This window comes from Megachile rotundata, chromosome 15 (genome assembly GCF_050947335.1).
Source record: "Megachile rotundata isolate GNS110a chromosome 15, iyMegRotu1, whole genome shotgun sequence".
Taxonomy (NCBI): domain Eukaryota; kingdom Metazoa; phylum Arthropoda; class Insecta; order Hymenoptera; family Megachilidae; genus Megachile; species Megachile rotundata.
Genome location: NC_134997.1, coordinates 9148023 through 9174429, shown reverse-complemented (window position 1 = coordinate 9174429; position 26407 = coordinate 9148023). Strand labels below are relative to the sequence as shown.

Sequence of the window (26407 nt, the reverse complement as noted above, 5' to 3'; positions counted from 1 at the left end):
AAGTAACCACCTTCAGAATCTTTTGTTGGCGTACTTATGATGTTAATCAAGAGAAATCGTCGGACGTTTATGGAGAGCATTTTTGTGCACACTTATTTGTGACAGTTGAACAAAACATTGAAAGAAGTTTGGAACCGTTTAACCATTCAGTCCACAAACAGTGAAAGTTATGTGCTGTGTATTTTGTATCCATGGCGGAAGTAGTTTTTGTTTGTCAACCGATGAAAGCACCAGAAAAATGGCTGAAGTAAAACAAGCCGGGTGTTAAACATTCTTGCAGGAGCTACATATTGTGACTGGCGTATTGTATAATATTTATGAATTTTCTTCTTTTGTTTAATATTTATAAATCTTCTTTTGTGTAATATTTATAAATCTTCTATTGTGTAATATTTATAAATTTTATTTTATTCGTAATATTTTTATTGTAAATTTAGATCTTGACATGAATTCTTAGGTCACATTTTTTAGTATGTTTTAGTGCACATGTTACATGGTGCATATGTTAATTGCAACATATTACAATTATAATGTATGTTTCATTATAATAAATATTCTATGAATAAATATATGTCGTATATTATAATAAATACTGTGTGTTTTATTATAAAAAAAATATTGCAAGTTCTATAATGAAAAACAACAGCACACAAAAGTTTATAATAATTTCCTGGTCATCTGAAAATGAATATTCAACGACAAAAAAAGAAACGTGATGGGAAGCAATCTAAGAAATAAAGTCATAAAAATGACAAAATATCAGTGAAAATTCTTCATTAGTTTTCCCAGCCGGTAATAACTCGGAACTTACAGAATTTATTACCCTTTTATATTCTACTTTATTGGAAAGTTAGAATTATAGAGAAAGCATCAACAATTTTCTATCGATAAACAGATGTTTATATTCTTACCGTCTCCATAATTCGCTGGTAGAAGTCGTCCGTATCTGGTGTTCGCCATACCCCATGTAGGATTGTGAAGATTGTTGCACGAACCATCGAACGTTCGATATCTCGATTTTCCGCAATTACGCGGGAATGTGTCGCCGCACGAGATCTCACGATGGACGTCGTAATTTGTGCTGTACGGCAGGGAGCCGTATGAAAACCTTTAACAATTTTTGGAATTACGAGTTCACTTACGTTTATAATTACTTAGCATTGTAATAATAGTAATTATAGTAATAGTAATAGTACTTTATAGTAATAGTAATAGTACTGTATAGTAATAGTAATAGTAATAGTAATAGTAATTTAATAGTAATAGTAATTACTAATTATAGTAATAGTAATAGTACTGTATAGTAATAGTAATAGTAATTACTAGTTATAGTAATAGTAATAGTAATTACTAGTTATAGTAATAGTAATAGTACTGTATAGTAATAGTAATAGTAATTACTAATTATAGTAATAGTAATAGTACTGTATAGTAATAGTAATAGTAATTACTAATTATAGTAATAGTAATAGTACTGTATAGTAATAGTAATAGTAATTACTAATTATAGTAATAGTAATAGTAATTACTAATTATAGTAATAGTAATAGTACTTTAGTATATTTCACGCGTTTTTTATATTAAATTACAAATTTATTGTTTGCTTGAAATCATTGTTGATTTTTATGTAAAGAACAAAATCTCTAATGTACACATTTGCTGATACTTGTCTATTTATTTATTTTGATATTTTTATGTGGTTATTTTGCTTATTTTATTTGAGATTTTATAGCTGTGTCAGAGATGTAATTTCACAGTTTCAAAATGGAGGATCGTCTTTAAGAAACAGTTTAAAAATTATCAATTTAGTTTGCTATTTTCTTTCTGATTTCATAGCTGTGTCAGAGATGTAATTTCACAGTTTTAAAATGGAGGATCGTCTTTAAGAAACAGTTTAAAAATTGTCAATTTAGTTTGCTATTTTATTTCTGATTTCATAGCTGCGTCAGAGATGTAATTTCACAGTTTTAAAATGGAGGATCGTCTTTAGGAAACAATTTAAAAATTGTGAATTTATTGCATTGTCACTTTAGTCACATCCAGATGTCACTTCAATCACATCCAGATTTTACTTCAGTCACATTCAGTTACATAGTCATTCATGACTACTCATAGCTACTACTCATAATTAGTCAAGTTATAATTACATAAACGTTTCAGATGATCAAATAACACTTAGTTTCACAGTATAACTTCTTAATTTCACAGAGCTAACCTAATTTTCTATACATACCCATGGTACGAAAATGGCGAGTATCCAGTGGGTTGATACGAGAAAGGGGTGTACGTGCTTCTAAAGTCGTTCAAATTACTGAAACCGTATGTAGTCTCCGATCCTTCCAAATCCGAGAACTTATCCTTGTTTCCTAAAAAAAAAGAGTTCCCATTACGTCTCCACCCCATGTTAAATTTCACCCCCTTAGTCCCTTACACTCCTTCGCTCTTAGGGATTTGGGATCATGTGAATTTGAAGTCGTTAGGATTTGGAGACGTAAGTATTTGAGAATCTAGGGAATTATGAACGTAAGTTCCTTCACTTCCTTGCAATATAAAAACATCAGACATCTTTCAACATTTGAACAACTCCATGTACTTTAGACTTAGAAATCCTTGACTATGCAAATTAATATAAAACTCCAGCCAGAAACTTGCTGCAAATATCTTGCACCCGAACGTGCGTCACGAGTTCACCATAAGCGAAAGGGCTGACGTGTCATACTCCGCCTATATCATCGAACCCGTCAAACTTTCTACATGTCGAAACGTACCATTTACGCATATCTGGTATTAGATAAACATTATCAAAATAAAGTTTCGCAATAACCCAGTCCACTTTTCAGCGTGAACGTATCTCAATCTAGCCATGCGTTTCAATCCGCTTATTCATTTGCCTCACGTTTACCCGGAACGATAGTGATCGATGCGTAAGATGGTAAAAGTATCTAATCGTGCATTTGACGTCACACGCAACATTGTTCTCGTGCAACAACGTTGAGATTTTCCCATGGAAAAGGACCAATATCTGGTGTTAGTTAGATATCGATGTATTTTTATGCGATTGCAGATTGCATCGACCACGTTCTCCACGGACGATCATGATCCAATGTCGACGTAATAGATCATGAAACAGGCTCGTTATTCGCCGGCTGATGCCTTTCACTGCTTTCGGTCGGAACGATAAATGTTACACCAACGACAGATCTTATCTGGTCGACCTCCGATGCGGAGCTCTAGGGAACTTGCAACGCGCAGTTCCTTGGATTAGTCGGTGAAGATGCGACTAATCTATCAAGCTTTATCTACGTAGACTAACAGATAATGATCAACAAATTTTGCTTCTCTAGGGAAAATGTGGTAGTGGTAGTGGTAGTGTGGTAGTTACAGGGTAGAGGAATTAGTAGTCAGTTAATTTGAAGCATTTTTGGCTATTTTAATACTTGGAGATGAGTTAACAATTTGGGGATATTGGAAATTGGAAGGGATATGATGTTTGGTAATTTGGAGAGCTATGGACTTGGAGGTCTAGAAATTTGGGAAGGTAGGGATTTGGGATTATTTGAGGAGTTTGAGATTTGGGAATCTAGGAATTTGAGGACGTAGGCACTTGAGCATCTAGGGATTTGTAGACCCAGGTATTTGAGAATCTAGGAACTTAGGGATCTTTGAAATTTGAGGAGCTATGGACTTAGAGGTCTAATTACTTGGGGAGGTAGGGATTTGGGATTATTTGGAGACTTCGAGATTTGGGGATGTAGGGATGTGGGGACGTGGGTATTTCAGCATCTAGGGATTTATGGATGTAGGTATGTGAGAATCTAGGTATTTTGGAGTTTAGAAATTTGGGGAGTTAGGGACTTGGGGGTCTAGTAATTTGGGAAGATAGGGATTTGCGATTATTTTCAAATCCCTAGACTTTGAGATTTGGGAGTCTAGGGATTTGAGGACGTCGGCATTTGAGCATCTAGGAATTTGCATTCCCAGGTATTTGGGAATCTAGGGATTTAGTAGTCCAGAAATTTGGGGAGTTAGGGACTTGAATGTCTAGAAGTTTAGGAAGCCAGGTATATGGGATTATTTGAGAATTTTGAGATTTGGGAATCTAGGGATTTGAGGACGTGGGTATTTGAGAATCTAGGAATTTGTAGATCCAGGTATTTGCGAATCTAGGGATTTAGGAGTCCAGAAACTTGTTGGGGAATTAGGGACTTGGAGGTCTAGAAATTTGGAGACGTAGGGATTTGGGATCATGAAAATTTGAAGTCCTTGAGATTTGGAAATCTAGGAATTTGAAGACGTAGGTATTTGAGAATCTAGGGAATTATGAACGTAGATGTTTGAGAATCTAGGGAATTATGGACGTAGATATTTGAGAATCGAGGAACTATGGAGGTAGGTATTTGAAAATCTAGGGAATTACGAAAAGTAGGTATTCCAGAATCTAGAAATTTGAGAATCTAGGGAATTACAGACATAGGTATTTGAGAATCTAGGGATTTAGAAGTCTAAAAATTTGAGATCTAGGGATTTAGGCAAATAGACAAAATTTGAATATTTAAAAATCTAAAAATCTTGAAAATCTAAAAATTATAAAATTTGAAAGTGAAAATTCAAAACGAATACTCAGAAATTTGAAGTATACAAACTTGCCTTAAATAATGTAACCACACTATTGCATCCATCAAATGTCTATTGAAACCATGTACCTCAAATTAAATATAAAACTCGTCAGTGAACGTTTCTCACTAAGTTTTTCGACCCAAACCTCACTTATTTTTAATGAAAATCTATAGCAACATTATCCATTCACCATTAACTTGTCACGTCATCAGAAAAACCCCGGGGTTCGCTCGAGGTAACTAAAAACTAAAAAACATAATTCCCCATTTTCTCACATAAAATCACTGTCCCCTTACTCGCTAAAATGCTAAACCGACGGATTAAATCGTGAAATCATGGAATTTCTGTCGAAAACGGAACGTGCAATATCGAATGCACTTGTTGCACAAGTAACTCGTTGTCCTAGTTTCTTTCGTTTCGTATCGCTGTCCCTTGCATTGATTATCAACGCTTTGACCAGCAATCGAGAAAGCAGGAACACCTAGGTACTTTATAATGCAATACTCGCTTCCCTTTTTATTTGGGTCTCTTGTCCCGGCCGACTGTTTAATTACCGTTCGAGAAAGTAGGAACCGATTATTTTATAAAAACGCATTCAACTCTTTCTGGAATGCTCAGCTGCTTAACTGCATTATTGATCTTTACCTTCCTGTTGCTGCCGGAAGTGATCGGAAGTTAAGAATGTATGGTTTTTGTGTAGAATGCTTTGTAAGGATAGTGGGAAGACATTGTTTGATTCGGTCAAATTTAGGGCAATTTATGAGTGCGTTTACGAACACGGTTTATGTAGCGTCTTGACAAAATGGCGGCTTAGACTCATCTTACGACGTAAGACTTACGTTACAGAAATTATTAAAGCACTTTTAGATTTATTGTTATAGAGATGAGGAGTAATAAGTTAATTTATTACTTTTTCATCTTTTATATATTTATTGTGCTTTATTTTTAATGCAAAAGCAACTGTATCTCAGACGTCTTTAAACCTAGTGTTAAAACTGAAGATGGTAGTCACAGGTTAAGTACACCTGCATAACATGATTATTAATAATTTATTAATTTTTTTTATGTTGATATTACGGTTCTTGTGAATTTGCCATAATTCGTTAAACCCACTAATATTTAAAAATTAAACTTACAAGTTAAAAGTTGTTTATTACTCTTTAAACTCAACAATATTTAAAAATTGAACTCACTGATTAAAAATTGACTAATCAAAAATTGTAAAATTAAAAATTGTTCATTATTTAGCTTGAAAAAAAAATAAATGTTCAAGCACAACGTGTCCATAAAAATTCCTGTCCACAATGGAAGAAATAAATTTTTATTCGAAACACTTGAAAGCAACAATAAAATCTCACGACAAAATTGCAACAGTATCAATTTACGATCGTGAGTAATACTTTTTACTTCTCAAGGAACGTTAGATTTTTGTAGGCTGGTATGTAGGTCAAGAAAAAAGGGTGCATAACCTCACTTTATATTTTTGTAAGCGATTAGAAAATTTTGTAATGAACTTGTTAGTAGAAGGAACTTTTGTATTAAAAATTTTACCTGCATTTTTGGAAAATCTCTTATCACGTCGTGTAATATTTTTTCCATTTGCTTCTTGTAGTATTAAGACAGCGAGGATTAGGATACTTGTCCACGTCCTTTTTTCCATTTTCTGAAACAAAATTTGGAGGATTAAGATATTTATGGTTTTATGTCTTGAAAATTAAATATTAATTTTGTGTTTGGCAATGTGGGTTATAGAAATAGGTGTGTGTGTTATACATATGTGTGCATATGGAGACATATGTTCCTAATACATCAAGGATTACAATCCTTGTCCACTTTCTCATATTTCTGAAACATAATTCATAAGAGCAAGATATTTATAAGACTACTATATGAAAATCAAAATACGTATATGTGTTGTGCACATATGTGCATATGGACACATATGTTCCTAATACATCAAGGGTTAGAATCCTTGTCCACTTTCCCATATTTCTGAAACATAGTTCATAAGTTGAAGATAATTATAGTTCTATTACTTGAAAATCAAATATTAATTGTGTGTTTGTCAGTTTGTACTATAATATCGAATATGTGTATGTGTTATACACATATGTGTATATGGAGACATATGTTCCTAACACATCAAGGATTACAATCCTTGTCCACTTTCTCATACTTCTGAAAGATAATTCATAAGATTAAGATATTTATAATTCTACTATCTGAATACCAAAATACGAGTATGTGTTATACACATATGTGCATATGGACACATATGTTCCTAACACATCAAGGATTACAATCCTCCTCCACTTTCCCACATTCCTAAAACATAATTCATAAGATAATATTTATAATTCTACTATCCAAAAATCAAACATTATCAATCCTCTATAAATTTGCACTATAATATTAAAGTACATATATGTGTCATACACACATGTGTATATAAACTACATCTAAATATATCTATACATGTCCATCTAAACTTCATATAATAAGAGCAATTCTAATTACAAAATAAAACCCAACAAATCAAAATTGACCTTTATCATAAACTGCTATAGATTGTAAAGGTAATTTGCTACAAAGTATTTGCACTTTCCCTCCATTTTCTTCAGAATTTTTTCAGGTTACGTTTTTAACCGCAACCGCGAAGCAATTTTCTTTCCAGGCCTGCGATCAGTTCTTTTACATAGGTATCAACTGTATTCATCAGAGTGTATCATTCTCATTTTCATAATGTATCTAAAACGTGTAATCGATCAAACATGAATGAAGAGGTAATTTACTACAATTTCGCACAATTTGATAAATGATTCTGTACGAGTATAAATACAAAGATACAAGTATATCAAGTTCCATATCAAGTTTTACTATAATCTTTTCCTGTGTTAGTTACTTTAATTTTGTAATTCTCTATTATTTATACTAAACCACCGTGACAAGTTTGAAATTCAATTTAATTAAAAAAATAGAAAGCGAGTACGACAGACAAGTTTGAGCAAAAAATATAACGTTTTATTTTCATTTAATAAGCCACGTGACAAACCATTTTAATCGATGCTAAAAATCGTTAGTGCAAGTTGCGAAAAATTCACGGTTTCACGCTCTCTCTCGCAGTTCTTTCCTTTTTTTTTGATCGCGTACGTTGCGAAAGTTGTCAACTGAAATGACACAAAAACTATGGGAAAAAGAATACCGCCGCTTGTGTGCCACTGCATTGTTTAACAAAAACGCTAGTCCGTAACACGTTGAACGGCACGGAAATCGACACCTCCTATGAAACTTTTCATGCGACTTGACAGATATTGATATGCAAACTCCGACATGTATTTCGCGTCAAATTTTTATTTGCTTATGTTGGTTTCAGAGATGCGTACCTTTTGTTCGTGGTATGTAGTATCACTGTTAGTTTTATAGGTCTATAATATTTTATAGATTAGGTTCACATGTAGTAGATGTCCTTGGATTTTTATGTATGTAGTATCTTTAAACTATGTCCATAGACGTTAATGATACTATATCTATATTTAGTGCTATAACCTAACCTCACAATAGTATTATAGCTAACCTAACAATAGCCTAACCTGACAAGAGTACCATAGCTAGTCTAACAATAACCTGACTTAACAATAGTACTGTAGCTAACCTAGCAATAACCTAACCTAACAATAGTACTATAGCTAACCTAACAATAACCTAACCTAACAGGAGTACTATAGCTAACCTAACAATAACCTAACCTAGCAAGAGTACTATAGTTAACCTAACAATAGTAGTATAGCTAACCTAACAATAACCTAACCTAGTAAGAGTACTATAGTTAACCTAACAATAGTACTATAGCTAACCTAACAATAACCTAATCTAGCAAGAGTATTATACACTCCCAAGTGCCTACATCCGCAAGTTTCTATATTTTTAGATTTCCACATTTCCAAATCCCTATGACCCAAATTACTAAAATCCCACGTCCCTATATCCCCAAATCCTTATCTCCTCTGATCCCTATATCCCTAGATCTCAATATCTCTAGATTCCAATATCCCTAGTTCCAAATATCCCTAGATCCCAGTATTCCTAGATCCCAACATTTTTAGAACCCAATATCTCTAAATGCCTAGATACCTAGATCACAATATCCCTAAATCCCCAGATACCTAGACCTCAATATCCCTAAATCCCAATATCCCTAAATCCCAATATCCCTAAATCCCAATATCCCTAAATCCCAATATCCCTAAATCCCAATATCCCTAAATCCCAATATCCCTAAATCCCAATATCCCTAAATCCCAATATCCCTAAATCCCAATATCCCTAAATCCCAATATCCCTAAATCCCAATATCCCTAAATCCCAATATCCCTAAATCCCAATATCCCTAAATCCCAATATCCCTAAATCCCAATATCCCTAAATCCCAATATCCCTAAATCCCAATATCCCTAAATCCCAATATCCCTAAATCCCAATATCCCTAAATCCCAATATCCCTAAATCCCAATATCCCTAAATCCCAATATCCCTAAATTCCAATATCCCTAGATTGCAATATTCCCAAATCCCTGTATCCCCAGATCTGTATATCCCTAGATCCCTTCATTCCCAAATTTCTATGTTTCCAAATTCCTATATCTCAGAACTTCTATATTTCTAAATTCCCAAACCCCTAGACCTCTATATCCCTAGGTCCCTGTACCACCAGATTTCAACACCCCTTAAATCTGTATCTCTCAAATCTCCATATTAGAAAATTGTTATTCTCCCATTTTTCTACATCTGCAAATCTCAATATCTCCATATTCCTAGTGCATATCCCTAGACCATATTTCTAGAGTCTTTATACGTCTTTCTATGTATGTTGCTCCATGTCCAAGAAATAACCAACGGATGTAATGATTCGTTTTTCAACGGATATAACGATCCGAAGAGCCAACTGGACAAATTCCATTCTTACTTTCACGCCAGATATTTTTCTCTACATATCGAAACGGAGTTACATAGTTCACCGCTTTTGTGCTAACGAGAAACTACGGCCACTAACACGCAACACGTGTGCAAAGCGGAGCGATCGACTTCCGGTTGCATGTTGAACTTCTTTCGATAATCGTCCCGTGCACGCGAAGCTCGACAAAAACTTGCACTTCTAACGAAATCGACTGTTTACTCTCGATTTCATGGCAGAACCACGTGTTAACTCAACACTTCGTGCGGCAACCGCCGTTGAATTTATGTATTAGGCGCGTTGAACGCCGCAGGTGGCAATTATTGCAAATTGAGTGCTCTTGAATAAGTGATGGAAAATGTGAAGAGAATTTTAGAATTTCAGAATTATTAGCTAGGGAACTGGTAATGTGGGACGAGAGATAGGAAGTTTCAAGGTTGAAATTTGTGGCGGTGCGATAGGTAAAAATTTCAGATACGGCGATATAATGCGAGAGAACTTCACAGGGGTTGGTGGAACTTCACAATGCGTGGAAATCTTACATTTAACGACACAATCACATATTCGACGATACAACGCATCAGAATCTCACTCGTGGCGATATAATGCGAGGGAACTGTACGCATTGCGATATAATACGTAAGAATTCTACGCATTGCGACATAACGCACAGAAGTCTCACGCGTGGCAACACAACGCATAGAAATCTGACACGTGGCAACACAGCGCATAGAAATCTCACGCGTGGCGATATAACGCGAGGGAACTCTACGCATTGCAATATAACACATGGGAATTCTACGCATTACAATATAACGCACAGAAATCTCACACGTGGCAACACAACGCATAGAAATCTCACGCGTGGCGATATAACGTGAGGGAACTCTACGCATTGCGATATAACACGTGGGAACTCCTCGCATTGCGATATAACGCACACAAGTCTCGCGCGTGGTAATGCAACGCATAGAAATCTCACACTTGGCAATACAACGTGTAGAAATCTTACGCGTGGCGATATAATGCGAGGGAACTGTACGCATTGCGATATAATTGGTACGAACTCTACGCATTGCAATATAACATAGAAATCTCACACGTGGCAACACAACGCATAGAAATCTCACGCGTGGCGATATAACGTGAGGGAACTCTACGCATTGCAATATAACACGTGGGAACTCTACGCATTGCGATATAACGCATACAAGTCTCACGCGTGGCAATACAACACATGGAAATCTCACACTTGGCAATACAACGTGTGGAAATCTTACGTGTGGCGATATAACGCGAGGGAACTCTACGCATTGCGATATAACATATCGAACTCCCACACATGGAAGAATAACACGTGGAATCCCTACGCGTCACATATTTTTTAATAATTTGATACGTGGCGATATAACGCGAGGAAAATTGTAGCATTGCTATATAACGCGTGGAAATCTATAACACTTCAGTATAACGCATAGAAATTGTCAAGTGATGACACAACTCGTAAGAATTTATTAAATGGCAATATAACGCGAGACAATCTACAACGTGGTGATATAAGAGAAGTGAACATCTTCCATCATCAAATTTTGCTGCTTTCAAATCAATATGAATAAAGAAAGTTTGAAAATCGTCAATTATATGCAAAATAAGAATCTCTACATATATGGCCAAATGTCGAATTAAATATGTGCAAATGTGACCTTGAAGAGATAAATATCAATTTATCCAACTTCCTCATTCTCAAAGAGATCGAAGCAATTATCTCCGACAGATCTCAAATCAGACAATTTAATCACGTTTGATGACCGGAGAAATAACTGGAAGCAGTTTCGGACAGAAAGCAGTTTCCCGTTTCTTCATCGACACTAGCATCACGCCGAAGCGAAACCTGTTCTCCATTCATGGTATTCGATCGTTTTCCTTTTCTTAATCGATTACTCGTTCGATGAATCAAACCGAAGGTGAACTGACAAGGTAATTGTGTCCGACCAAGTAATTTCTATCACGCAACTGCATACGTTGGATTACTTCAGCCGATCTTTACGCTAATTTACGCCGTTCGTGATTAGAAATTTCATGCGATTTGTTTAATGACTTTTCCTTCAATGAAGCTTTGTTTCATTCAGTTGTTCAATGTCACGCTAACATGCATTGTATTCAACCAATTACCTCGTTTCACCAATTCTTCGTGACGACGTATACTCGACAAGTCAAGCGAAACAAAAATGTAAATTCAATTGTCACACTTTGAATAATCGTATAATTAAATAAAATTTTCAACAAATTTTTCGACTACAATTTAGTTCACGTGACTCAAATGTTACAAGCAACTATTTACGTCAGGTAAATGTCAAGTCTATTAAAACTCAAATTAGAGATCTCAAAGAGAAAATGAATTTACGCTCAATAATGAACCGTGAACATATTTCAGTAATGATTACATACATTTGTATATTTTTGTATCATCAAATGACGCGTCTTAAACAGGTATCTTATCGTTAACAACATATGCATCCACGTACAGCAATAATATTGCGCGAACTGTTTATTCAAATTCACGAACAATGTTTGCGAAGTTTAATCTTTTTCGTAAACTCCGTTTTAAAATAAATCGGGGAATTTTTTATTTCTGCGAGTTGTTTGTTCGGAGTGTAATTTATAATATCTGTGAAGTATTATTGTTTTCATAAACTTCAGATTTTTTGTAAGCTGTAAATATTATATTGTTTGTACAGGTTTTTGAAGTATAATTGTATTAAATTAAGTGGTGAATAAGGGAGCATTTGAATCGTGAGGTTAAATAATTAGCAGGTGTATAGTAATAGTCATCAGAAATTGCAGTTACATTCTATCGACCTATTAAACGCTGTCTGGTGCGTGTTTGTCTCGGTAAAAGCACTCGACACCTCGTATTTCGGTACACAACTTTCCAGGATAAATCGATTAATTATAGATCATGTTGCCCCAGTTACAAGTCCGCAGACTTTGTTAATTGATCCTTTACTGCGTGATTGAGAAAAATGTTGTCAATTTAGAAACTAAAGAATTGTAATGCAGAGTTACAAATTTTTCAGTTTGATAACTTAAAGTTTGGCAACTTAAGAATTTCATAATTTGATCATTTAAAAATTTTATAATTTGACAATTTTACAATGTGACAATTTGATAAAATTACAGTTTTAAAATTAAAAAATTTGAAAGTGTAAAAATGAAAAAATTTGAGAACTTAAAAACTTAAATTTACAAACATGAAAACTTAAAAATGTAACGATTTAAAAATTAAAAAATTTGAAAGTCTAAAAATGAAGAAATTTGAGAACTTAAAAACTTAAATTTACAAACACGAAAACTTAAAAATGTAACAATTTAAAAATTAAAAAATTTGATAATCTAAAAATGGAGAAATTTGGGACCTTGAAAACTTAAATTTGCAAACATAAAGACTTGAAAAAGAACCAATTTAAAAATTTGAGAACTTGAAGACTTAAATTTGCAAACATAAAAACTCGAAAAACTAACAATTTCAAAATTTGAGAACTTGAAAACTTAAATTTGCAAACATAAAAACTTGAAAAACTGACTATTTAAAAATTTGAGAAGTTGAAAACTTAAATTTGCAAACATAAAAACTTGAAAAAGAACCAATTTAAAAATTTGAGAACTTGAAGACTTAAATTTGCAAACATAAAAACTTGAAAAAGTAACAATTTAAAAATTTGAGAATTTGAAGACTTAAATTTGCAAACATAAAACCTTAAAAAAGTAACAATTCAAAAAATTCAAAAATATAGAAAAAAGACATTACAAAAACATATAAATAAAAAAACTCAAAACTTACAAAATTCATTAATCCCTAAAAAAACATCACAAAAAGGAGAATACAAAAATATCAGAAAAATAAAAGAATATTCTAAAACTGAAATAAAAGCAATAAAAAGAAAAAAAGAAACTGCCAGTGACATTCAACACATTAAACAGCGATTCGAGAAACTATTCATTGTAAGAGAATGAAAGTTTACGTACAATTTATACATCATCAGTACGATAACAAGCGAATGTAAGTGGATAATGATTAAATAATCGGCGAACACTTGGGTTCCGAGTTAAAAGAAACATCATTACGTTCGCAGCGGGAGATAAATTACCTTTTTAAGCGAATATCCTTGATTTCTGTTGTTGTTGGCGGTTTGAGAAACCGAAAAAACGTGATCGAGATCAGGGTAAATGTCAAACCAAGAAATTTTCTTGTGACTTTTCTGTGGTTGAGAACGTGATCTGTATTTTTTGATGGAAAACGAAGCGTGTCGTTGCGTGGAGATTTTGTTTTAACAGTTTTCATGTGTTTTGACCTTGATGGGCGTGAAAGTTATGTGACTTGTGGTTGATCAATTATTAATAACTATTTTTAGATCAGATTGGGTTAATTTAGGTGAGGTGAGGGTAGGTTAGGTTGATAGGTGTAATAGAAAGGTTATGCAATTTTTGGTTGATCAATTATTAATAGCTATTGTTAGGCTAAGTTAGTTGGGTTAGTTAGTTAGGTTAGTTAGTTAGGTTACTTGGGTTAGTTAATTAAGTTAGTCACTTAGGTTAGTTAGTTAGTTTGGATTGATAGGTGTAATTGAAGAAATATGTGACTTGTAGTTGATCAATTATTAATAATTAGTTTTTTTTTTTATAAATATTGATGAAGAGTTCAAATTAAGAGACCATTTGCAAATTTAGAAATGTAGTTATTCAAAAGCATGAAAATTTGTTATTTTATGAAAGTAAATTTGTTATTGACCTTCATATTTAAAAATAAAAGAACCTAGAAGGTTTTGAGTTCAAACTCACTGAAATTTATCGAATAATGTCAAAGTAAATAATAATTAATTGATACATCCATAGAATTGATCACACCCCAGGTACAAGGGTGGTTTTTAATACAGTGAAAGGGTTAAATCTGCCCTTTCACGAACGGCTACTGAAACCATTGACGTAAACTACTCCTTTTCACGTACTAACACAAAGTCTTACCTTATTGTGTTACGTCCTTTCATAAATTAAATCCCTTGATATAATACTATATAAGTCTGGAAACAGCAGTTGGAATTTTCCGTGTATTCCACTGCTTTTGTTATTGTAAGTACTTGGTTGTTCCAAATAATCGAATCTTATATAAGCGAGCAATAAATTTGATTGATATTGTTATTTAGGCCTTTGAATTTCGTACTTTGGAGTTCGGGGCTCTTGCAAAGTGTATTTGCAAATTCTTGTAGTATGGTTTCTATTATTTTATATATTTTATTCTTCTAATTTCCATGAGAGCACATTTTCATATTGCCAAATTTGAACATCCTTAAATTGTCACATCCCCGAAATCCCACATCCCTAAATTTTCACTTGCCCAAATTCCCACATCTCCAAATTCCCATATCTCTAAATTCCCATATCCCCAAATTCCCACATCCCTAAATTCTCACATCTCCCAATTCCCACATCCCTAAATTCCCACACCCCCAAATTACCACGTCCCCAAAATCCCACATTCCCAAAATCCCACATCCCCAAAATCCCACGTCCCCGAAATCCCACGTCCCCGAAATCCCACGTCTCCAAAATCCCACGTCCCCGAAATCCCTCGACCCCAAAATCCCACGTCCTTAAATTCCCACTTGCCCAAATTCCCACATCCCCAAATTCCCACGTCCCTAAATTCCCACGTCCCTAAATTTCCACATTCCCAAACTCTCACATCCCCAAATTCCCACATCCCCAAATTCCCACACCCCCAAATTCCCACATCCCTAAATTCCCACATCCCCAAATTCCCACATCTCCCAATTCCCACATCCCCAAATTCCCACACCCCCAAAATTCCACGTCCCCAAAATCCCACACCCCCAAATTACCACGTCCCCAAAATCCCACATCCCCAAAATCCCACACCCCCAAATTACCACATCCCCATAATCCCACGTCCCCAAATTCTCACATTCCCCAATTGTCCAATCTCTAAATTCCCAAACACCTATCCTTCAAATTCCCCAAACCTCACTCCTCTAATTCCCAAAAATTCCCACCTTCCTCATACTCCCTGAAATACCCAAATCTCTCCAATTTCCCCTCGACTAATTACCAGGAAGAAACGTCTGACTAAGCTATAAGGAAAGTGTTAAAATTTAGTCAGGCTATTACGTGTCCGTTTTCGTATTACGCCACTATGCAAAGGATTAGATCAAGGACATGCGTGAGTGAACGTTACATTTCCTCAACAGCAGCTGTTCCACAAAAGGATCTGACCAGAAACATGCTAATTCGGTTCTCGCTGAAAGAGAAAGTAGTGGCGTGTTAAACCACTTGCTCCGTAGAAAATGAACTATTCAGATGGGGTTGATTATAGGTTAGATCGCGATACAATATCGTACATTTATTTCTCCGTTAAAATTATTTCAATTTCACGTCTCAAGTTTCACGTTCGAAACCGGATATTTGTTTCGATAAGTGCATTTAACTGTTAGATAAACTTTTTGTTGGTACAGGAATCTCTCTAGGATACAATAAGCTGGTAGCAATATTGCAATATGTATTCATTTTATTTTAGTGTGAGTACGGCTACCGGCGAAGCACGTTACATACGCGTCTTCTTTATATTACCATCAAAGAGTAGATATAGCAAGAGGCGATACTAGACAAGAAACCTCCTAGAGAGAGACAGGGGACCAATTTAAATGTCCAAATCAAAAGAATCGGGGGTGCATAGCGTAGAAGTATGGCGGTCCAAAGAATATTTTAAACCTGCATATTCACCAGTAATTTATTTGTAATAAATATTTTGTCATATCTCTGTAACATTCGTCTGTAATTTCTTGTGATGTATAGTATTTCATTTTCTTATAAGTTATTTGTAATAATCATTTCCGTAATACATATTCTTCAAATATATTTTGTGGAACAATCATTTTTATTCTTTTCTTTTTCAACTTAGAACGCTGTGAAATTGATAAGATACCGCAAAAGACAATATTAGTATACAAAAAATTTATTATAAATATATTCCAAATTATTCGAGATTGACATGAACGTTTTGCTCGATTTAAATTTCCCGCTCATTTGTATAAGCAATTTAAAGGGACGTTTTCGAGAGATCAAAGGTGCCGACAGAGATTGTCGCCTGTGGGATATGTAAAACTGATATTTGCCGAACTATTTTTAATCAGTCTGACTTTTTCAATCAAATTGATCATTATTTAAGAATTTATTAGATTTCTTAACAGCGAAACTTATCGTGAGCGTTCTAGTATATTTGTATCTACTTCTACGATTGTATGACTCAAGCATGTAAAAAGTTTGTAACAATTTGCTACGTATCGCTGTGTCTACAATTTTTTATTAATTTTTTGCTACGCGGTTGCGGCCTATAGGAAATCCCGCGAAGTTGCAGCATTCGTATGTGACTAATATGTGAAATATGGTTTTTTACTGATCGTGGTCGTTGAGAAATGATTTATATTGGTTGTATGAATTGTAGGATTACTGAAGATTTTTAAGTTTAAATAGAATCTAATTATTACAACATTAAAAAAGTGTTTTCAGTAATGGGAGAAAATTATGCTTGTATAGTAATATTATAAAAATTGATGTAGGGCAAATTGATTATAACAATATTTATAATCAAATGTTAATTATTTATGCTTGAATAAATAGTAGAGTGAAATTTTAAAGGTTTATGTTCAATATTTATTTTGAGATAAATAATGGTATAAAATATTAGGTACATACATATATTCAATATGTATGTGTTAAGCATGTGTATATGAAAAAAACATATGTGAATATATGTGTTCATATTCGATATTTATATTTAAATAATAATATGAAATATTATATGTTTATATTCAATATTTATATCTAGATAAATAATAGTATGAAATATTAGGTACATACATATATTCAATATGTATGTGTTAAATATGTGTATATGAAAAAAACATATGTGAATATATGTGTTCATATTCGATATTTATATTTAAATAATAATATGAAATATTATATGTTTCTATTCGACATTTATATACAAATAAATAATAGTATAAAATATTAGGTGAATATGTTCAATATTTATCTTTAAATAATAATACGAAATATCATGTGTGTATGTTCAACACACATGTACAAATACACACATGTACATGTACTTGTACATTCAAATAATAAATAATAATAAAATATAAATTGTTACATGTTTATATTCGATATTATGTATCGTATACATAACACGTAATAATTATATTAAACGTTTATTATGTAAATATAATAAAATAATAGTACCGTAGTTTTGTTACATACGAGATCACTGACATTCGTCGTACTACTATGTAATTGACTTGGCAGTGAAAGTGTTAATCGTGTGCGGCTCATGTAAGTATTCATTAACGCGCTTTGCGAGCTCAGCTGTTGTAGAAATAGACATTATCTTGATTATCTAATTAATAGAAAAAAGGTAATCGCAGTGAAATAAATTAAACAAGGTAGCAAGGGTTTTTGTGTTTGTTTAATATTCAATTGGAGATAAAGTTTTAGAATGTGCTATGTAGTTTAGTATATAGTTTCTTGCAATGTATTATTTTTCATAATTATGAGGCTGAAGTATATGCAAATTTTAGAGTTTATAAAGACACCAAATTTTATAGTTCTGTAAGGTTAACAAATTTTTAAATCTCAAAATTTAAAAATTTCAATTTTGAAAATTCAAAATTCATGAAAATTCAAAAATTTCAAAATGTTCAAGTGGCTCAAAATTCTAAATATCAAAGTCCACATGTCTCAAAATTTCAAAATTTCAAATTTCTCAAAAACAAAAAATCTACAATCCAGATGTCTCAAAATTGCAATAGTTCCAAAATTCAAATGTCTCAAAATTTAAAAACTTCCAAATTTTCAATGTCTCAAAATTCTAAATCCCAAAGTCTAGATGTCTCAAAGTTCAAAGATTTCAAGTTTCAAACGTCTCAAAATTAAAAATTCAAAATTCCAGCTATCTCAAAGCTGAAATAACTCAAACTAAAAAAAGTACAAAACTCCAAATATTTCAAACTAAAAAAAGTTCAAAACCTCAAACGTCTGAAACTATAAAAAGTTTCCAAACTTCAAATACCTCAAACCAAATAAAAATTGCAAAGTACTCCATACCTAAACAACATTTTCTCCATCCGATCACAGAATGCAAATATTAAAAGTGAATGTTTAATGAACGGTAAACAATTGCCATAAAAATTCCTGCAGACCACATTTCCATGAAACGTATTACGTTTCTATGGACGTAAAAGGAAATGTCATCGTAAAACTTATGAATCAGATTATTGCCAAATATTTTCCTTTTATCGAGGTAACGAAGCAAGCAGCGATTATAATCGGAGTTCTAAAAAAATCTCGAGCTACCTTCGTCACAATTTGCGAGTTTGTTAACTAATTAGAGTTTCCCGGGTATCGTAATTAACGCAGCAAACTATAATTAATAGTACTGTACACGTGTTTCGTTGCAAACTTACGTTAGCACAGAAATAGTAATGCATTAGTAACAAACTTCAAATTATTATTCCACTATTTTTATTCAAACTTTTATCATTTAATAGGAGGACGTTTTTGACAATTGTAATTGCTTAATTTTTTATCTTGTTTTTAATTGAATGATAGAACTTTTGCAAAAATATCAAATTATAATGATTGTAATAATTTAGTGGTATTTTAAGTTTGCAGACTGAAATTACTGAATTTGTATATGTGCAAAAAGAAATTTATTCAATTTCGAAGTGAATGTTTATCACATATTAAAATTAATTAAATATTTATAAAATAAGAGATAATACCAAGAATTTGATTTAGTACACAGCTGAAATTGAATTGTATCTGAGAGACTGAATTTCAAATTCTAAAGTTCCCAAAATTTCCTAAATTTCAAAGTTACTAAATCTAAAAATTCCTCAAATCCCAAAATTTCTCAAAATTTTCCTAATCTCAAAATTCCCCAAATCCCAGAATTCGCAGAATTCTAAACTTCTCCTAGTCCCAAAATTTCTCAAATTCCAAAATTCCCCTAATTCCAAATTTCCCAAATCCCAGAATTCCCTAAATCCCAACATTCCCCTAGTTCCAAATTTCTCAAAATTCCCCTAATCCCAAAATTTTCCAAATCTCAAAATTCCCCTAATCCCAAAATTTTCCAAATCTCAAAATTCCCCAAATCCCAGAATTTTCCAAATCTCAAAATTCCCCAAATCCCAGAATTCCCAGAATCCTAAACTTCTCCTAGTCCCAAAATTCCCCAAATCCCAAAATTCCTAGAATTCTAAAATTCCCCGAATCCCAAAATTCTCCAAACCTCAAAATTTTCCAAATTCCAAAAATCCCCTAGTTCCAAATTCCTCAAAATTTCCCTAATCCCAAAATTTTCCAAACCTCAAAATTCCCTAAGTCCCAAAATCCCCATAATTCCAAATTCCTCAAACCCCAAAACTCTCCAAATCTTAAAATTCCCCAAATCCCAGAATTCCCAGAATCCTAAACTTCTCCTAGTCCCAAAATTCCCCAAATCCCAAAATTCCTAAAATCTTAAAATTCCCCTAGTCCGAAAATTCCCCAAATCTCAAAATTTTCCAAATCCCAAAATTCCCCAAATTGCAATGAATTAAATAATTGCAAAACAATAATAAAAGTAAAGATAACACAAAGAACTGGATTTATCAAACGGCTGAAATTACATTACATATATCTGAGTAACTGAATTCCACGTGTAAGACACGCGTTTTTATAAAAACGTTAAAATGTACACATATTTTGTTAAATATCGTTCACATATTTTTAGCTTCAATTTTCAGATTTTCCAACTGTAAATAATTTCATTAAAATGTTACACCTGCTGCAGACGTTTTATTGTCACAACTGTCAGAGTATCCTGACGTATATCAAGTTTTTCTGTGATACACAGAAATTGTCTACAAACATGTTTTTATTTAATTAATAAATTTATGCTGTCCGTCATTGTACTTAATTCAAATAAATAAATTTTGTGGAACTATGCAAGAATATTTATCAAGATCGTTTAATTATTTTTTAGTCCATAAGGAAAATTAGTACCATTTATGATATCTTAGGAATTTTTTACTTTATGATATTTTAAGAATTATTGTTATGTAAGTAAGCTTTGATTTGTTTAGTGTTTGATCTGTTTTTGATTCAATTTTTATTAACTTATTAAAAGGATATTGCTGTCAAATGTGCTATTAAAATTATTGTATATTCGATGATTGAAAAACTGGTTTGTAATCGTTCAAGTGTGAACATTCGTTTCGACATGGAAAGCAAGACGACGAATTAATTCACGAGTTTTAACATTTTCAAATTTTCTAATTAGCAAATCTCTACATTTTCTAATACTCACATTTCTAAATTCCCACATTTGCAAATTTTCATTTGTTAAATTTTCACATTTTCAAATTTGCCATTTTCTAAATTCTCAAATTTCTTGACTTCCATATTTCCAAATTTTCAATTCCCCTAATTCCCATATTACCAAATTTCCAAATCCCCAAATTCTAATATTTCCAAATTTTCAATTCTTCTAATTCCTACGTCACCAAATTTCCAAATCCTCAAATTCCAATATTACCAATTCCACTAATTCCAGTATCTCCAAATCCCCAAATTCTAGTGTCACCAAATCCCTAAAATTCCATCACCAAATCCCAAAATTCCAATATTTCCAATTCCTCAAATTCCAGTATCTCCAAATCCCCAAATTCCAATATCACCAAATCCCACAATTCCATCTCCAAATCCCCAAATTCCAATATTTCCAAATCCACAAATGCCACTATCTCCAAACTCCCAAATTCCAATATTTCCAAATCCTCAAATGCCACTATCTCCAAATTCCCAAATTCCATCATTACCAAATCCCAAAACTCTATTACCAAATCCCCAAATTCCAATATTTCCAGTTCCTCAAATTCCAGTATCTCCAAACCCCCAAATTCCATCATTACCAAATGTCAAAACTCAAAACATCACCAAATCCCCAAATTCCAATATTTCCAAATCCTCAAATTCCAGTATCTCCAAACCCCCAAATTCTAGTGTCACCAAATCCCCAAAATTTCATCACCAAATCCCCAAATTCCAATATTTCCAATTCCTCAAATTCCAGTATCTCCAAACCCCCAAATCCCAAAATTCCATCTCCCAATCCCCAAAATCCCCAAATTCTTATATCTCTAACTCCCCAAACCCCAACCTTTGCACCTCCCCAAATCTCCAAATTTCCATCTAACAATCCCCAAAAAACCAACAACTCCACCCAAGCCCAATAACCTCAACTACCCAACCCACTTACCCAAAAAACCCCTCTATCAAACACCCACTAAAAACTACCCCCTCATCTTTCCAACAAATCCCAAAAAACAACCCATCAAAATCTTGAACTTTCACGACCTTCAGTCATCAATCAACGGAATTCCGACACGAGCGTCACACGAGAAACAGCCGGTCCATAAAACTTCTACAATCTGATCCAGAACGCGTAGTAGGTGGTAATTGTGAAGTAGGTGAACATTTAACCCACCGGTTAGCTCGAACTTCCGTTTCCCGTGGCACCAGAACTTGCTATCCCTTCGTGGAGCCTCGTTCGCCGCACAAATCGAACAAATTTCAAACAAAGTCACTTCATGTGCTCTGAACCCTGCCGTTTTCTCGGCCAATATTCCAAACACGTGCTGCCAGGACGACTGAACGAGTGCCAGATACGAACCGAACTTTATAAATGGTGGGAGAAAGTGTAGAAGTAGTATCGCGGGGTCGGTAGGTACCCCGCGTGGAGAAAAAAAGGTCGGGCCGATTTGTCTTTAAACCGCATACAATTCGAACGATTAATTCCATCGTTTAGAAAGGATCACACGCCTGACTGTTCACCAATTTCTTTTGCGACGGTCTTCTTGCGACTGAGGTTTTTAGAGGAGAGGGACGGAGTGAGATGCATTGGCGGGAGATTCAGTTACTGAAGAAAATGTGGTGCATTCTTGGTTGGCGAGTTTTTGGGATTTGTGAGGTTTTGGATATTGGGGGATTTAGTGATGGAACACTCTGTTACTGAGGAAAATGTGGTGCATTTTTAGGTGATGGATTTTTGGGAGTTGTGGGGTTTTGGATTTTGGGGGATTTAGTGATGGAACACTCTGTTACTGTGGAAAATATGGTGCATTATTAGGTGATGAATTTTTGGGATTTGTGAGGTTCTGGAGATGGGGGATTTGGTAATGGAACACTCTGTTACTGAGGAAAATCTGGTGCATTCTTGGTTGGCGAGTTTTTGGGATTTGTGAGGTTTTGGATATTGGGGGATTTAGTGATTGAACACTCTGTTACTGAGGAAAATGTGGTGCATTTTTAGGTGATGGATTTTTGGGAGTTTTGAGGTTTTGGATATTGGGGGATTTAGTGATGGAATACTCTGTTACTGAGGAAAATCTGGTGCATTCTTGGTTGGCAAGTTTTTGAGATTTGTGAGGATTTGGATATTGGGGGATTTGGTGATGGAACACTCTGGTACTGAGGAAAATGTGGTGCATTCTTAGGTGATGGATTTTTGGGATTTGTAAGGTTTTGGGGATTGGGGGATTTGGTGATAGAAGGTAGGGAAATGGGGATTAGGAGATTCAAGGGTTTTGGGGACTTCGTGTTTGAATTGGGGGATTTGGTGATGGAAGATAGAGGAATGGGAATTAGAAGATTCAAGGTTTGTGGGGTCTTCATGTGGGAATTTGGGGATTTGGTGATGGAAGATAGAGGAATGGGAATTAGAAGATTCAAGGTTTGTGGGGTCTTCATGTGGGAATTTGGGGATTTGGTGATGCAAGGTAGAGACATGGGGATTTGTGGATTCAAGGTTTTTTGGGGTCTTCATGTGGGAATTTGGAGATTTGATGAACTAGGAATTGGTGGATTTGGTGCACTGAGAATTAAAAATCATAGGAATTTGGTCCTTTAGGGATTTGAGTATATAAGAATTTAGGGATGTGAGTATTTGGACTCAAGAATATTAGGTTCTTTGGATGTAGGAATTTGGGGATTTGGTGATGGAAGATAGGGAAATAGGAATTAGAATATTCAAGGTTTTTAGAGCCTTCATGTAGGAATTTGGGAATTTAGTGAACTAGGAATTGGTGGATTTGGTGCACTGAGAATCAAGAATCATAGGAATTTGGCCATGTAGGAATTTGAATATTTATGAATTTAGGGATGTGAGTATTTGGGCTCAAGAATATTAGGATCTTTGGATGTGGGAATTTGGGGATTTGGTGATGGAAGATAGGGAAATAGGAATTAGAATATTCAAGATTTTTAGGGCTTTCACGTGGGAATTTAGTGAACTAGGAATTGGTGGATTTGGTGCACTGAGAATTAAGAATCATAGGAATTTGGTCCTTTAGGGTTCTGAGTATTTAGGAATTTAGGGATGTGACTATTTGGACTGAAGGATATAATCTCTGACCTAATCCGTCACACTGCCAAATTTGAACGTCACTCTTAAACGAAATATTTTCGTAGTACAAACAGACTATTAGTTTCGATACTTTGAACAATCGCACAACGAATAGACACTGGTTCAGATATCGTACCACCTAGTGACGTAGGGTGCGGGAGGACACGGAAGGAACTGAACGATACGTAAGAATGGACGATAAAGAAGTTGCTTAGCAAGTGAAACAAGGTTACCAAGGTCGAAGACGTTGTGGATTCTAATTATAATAGGAGTTTACAGATTGTATATTGTCGATGCGAAGAAAATATTTAATGGTCATTAAGAAATACTTCAGACTTCATCTTTTGGGAATTTTTAGGAACTCTGCAAGATTGGTACATTTCGGTTTTTGTTTATTTTAGGGTTAGGTTAGGTGAGATAGTAGATGTTCAAATATTACTCATTACTATTTTAAAAGAAGAAATTAAAAAATCAAGTAAAAATTTTAATTTGAAGTAACAAAGTATTTTTTAGAGATACTTTTCAGACTGTACTTAAGAGTTCCACAAAGTTACATTTTGCAATTTTACTTCAAAAATTTTTTTAAACTTCATAACGAATGCATATAAAAGTATTTTTTAATATTTGATAAATATAACGTATCAATCCTCCACTGGAGGTCTCACAAGTCATATTAGAAGTAATTTGTGCTTACTCTTGACCCTTGAGAGTCTTCGTTCACTTCTCATTCACTGTCAGGTCACTTGAGAATTAAAGATGTAGAATTTGCAAGAAAAATGTTGTAACTCATCCCCCTGGCAACCATTTTACTTTCACCGTAACTAAAAATAGAAATCGTACATTTTGAATAGTAATCTGATCTCATCTACGAGTGAATGAATTTTGAAGGAGACAGTCTAATCTGTGATCTGCAAAATACATCTTGCAGAAAAGAATGTAGCTCGTAAAAAAATATAATAAAATTTCACGAATAATTTGTATGAAAATATAGAATAATAGTAAAATAATAAATAATAAAATAAAAATAGTAAAATAGCAAAAATAATAAAATAGTAAAACTAGTAAAATTATTATGCTTGATGGAAACAGAAATTTTTCATTATAAAAGAACAGCCGCCATTTTGAGGTACAACTTCAGAACACCAAGATGGCTCCCAATGAGAAGCGTTCCTTTAACATTCTTTTCATACATAAAAGTTTCTATTTGAACTCGTTACTAAACAATACATTTCCATTAATAGATACTCTCTTACACATTTATCGCTCAAAATAAAAAAATGTGATAAAATTGTTTTTATCGAAGACCACTCTTCGTATATCTTCCATGTGACTGTATTCGTAAATGAACTGTAGAGAAATATTTTTCCAGGCGTCTTTTTGTTTTAACATTTCAGTCTCTTGAGTGTGGAGTAATATGAAAAACCCTTGAAACAACAAGTTAGGATATTATCCAGGTAATTCAGGTGGGCATCTGATGTTTTCTTTTATTCGCGAAGCGATCGGAATTCATGAACTAAAATATTGCACATTATGACAGTTTCTGAGTTTCATTAACTTTGTTAATCTTCCATCGATGTTTAATTTTATGTAATTTTTTGAAAGATTACGTAAATTTTGAAATATACATTGTAAGGTCTTGAAGATGAGGTCTACTTGAACCTAACCTAACCTAATCGTAACTGTTATATTTTTAAATTAAAATTGAAAAGTTGTAGCTTTTATTTTATTTTATAGGAGCTGTTTTAGGCTTTTGGTTCAATTTAATGTTTATATAATGTAAATTGCGATAAGATGGATTAGTACAGTTGGTAGTTAATTAACAGCAGAGTTTGTCGATGCAGTTTCTACATTCTACGGAGTAAAAGTTAACTGGGATATGGTACTTCCACTTGAGAACAGAAGTTAAATGTCAACTAGACGTTTACGAAATTCTGGCCTGTAAAGGTACGGCGATCATGACCCGAATTGAATGCTATAAATTCTAGCATGCGTGCATCAAATTCATATCTCATCTAATTCGATGGAATAATAATTGAAGATCATATAAAAATTAATAGTTCTGAATATCATGCAAATTACAATAAATCATGAATTCCAAAATTTACGAACTCAAACTTTGTCAAATTCAAAAGGTACCAAATCTCAAAATTCCCCAAATTCCTCAAATTCTTCAAATTCCAAAATTCCCCAACTCCCAAAATGTCCAAATACTAAATTTCCTTAAATTGCAAAGCTTAGAAATCTCAAATTTTCCCAAATACCGAAGTTCCCCTAGTTCCATTATTTCCAAATTCCCAAAATTCCCCAAATTCCATAGT

The 26407-nt window shown here is 33.6% G+C and overlaps 1 protein-coding gene across 1 annotated transcript in view; it reads right to left on the bottom strand.

Annotated features, from left to right (window-relative positions):
* The window catches only part of LOC100882514 (peroxidase), a 31816-nt gene extending 9455 nt beyond the window's left edge, over positions 1-22361 (bottom strand). The window contains exons 1-4 of the mRNA XM_012286142.2: positions 22173-22361; positions 6169-6280; positions 2234-2366; positions 912-1108 (exon numbers count right to left, since the gene is read on the bottom strand). Of these exons, the coding sequence (XP_012141532.2) occupies positions 912-1108; positions 2234-2366; positions 6169-6277 (439 nt within the window). The 5' untranslated portion in view covers positions 6278-6280; positions 22173-22361. The remainder of the gene's footprint in view (positions 1-911; positions 1109-2233; positions 2367-6168; positions 6281-22172) is intronic.
* Positions 22362-26407: the final 4046 nt, after the last annotated feature.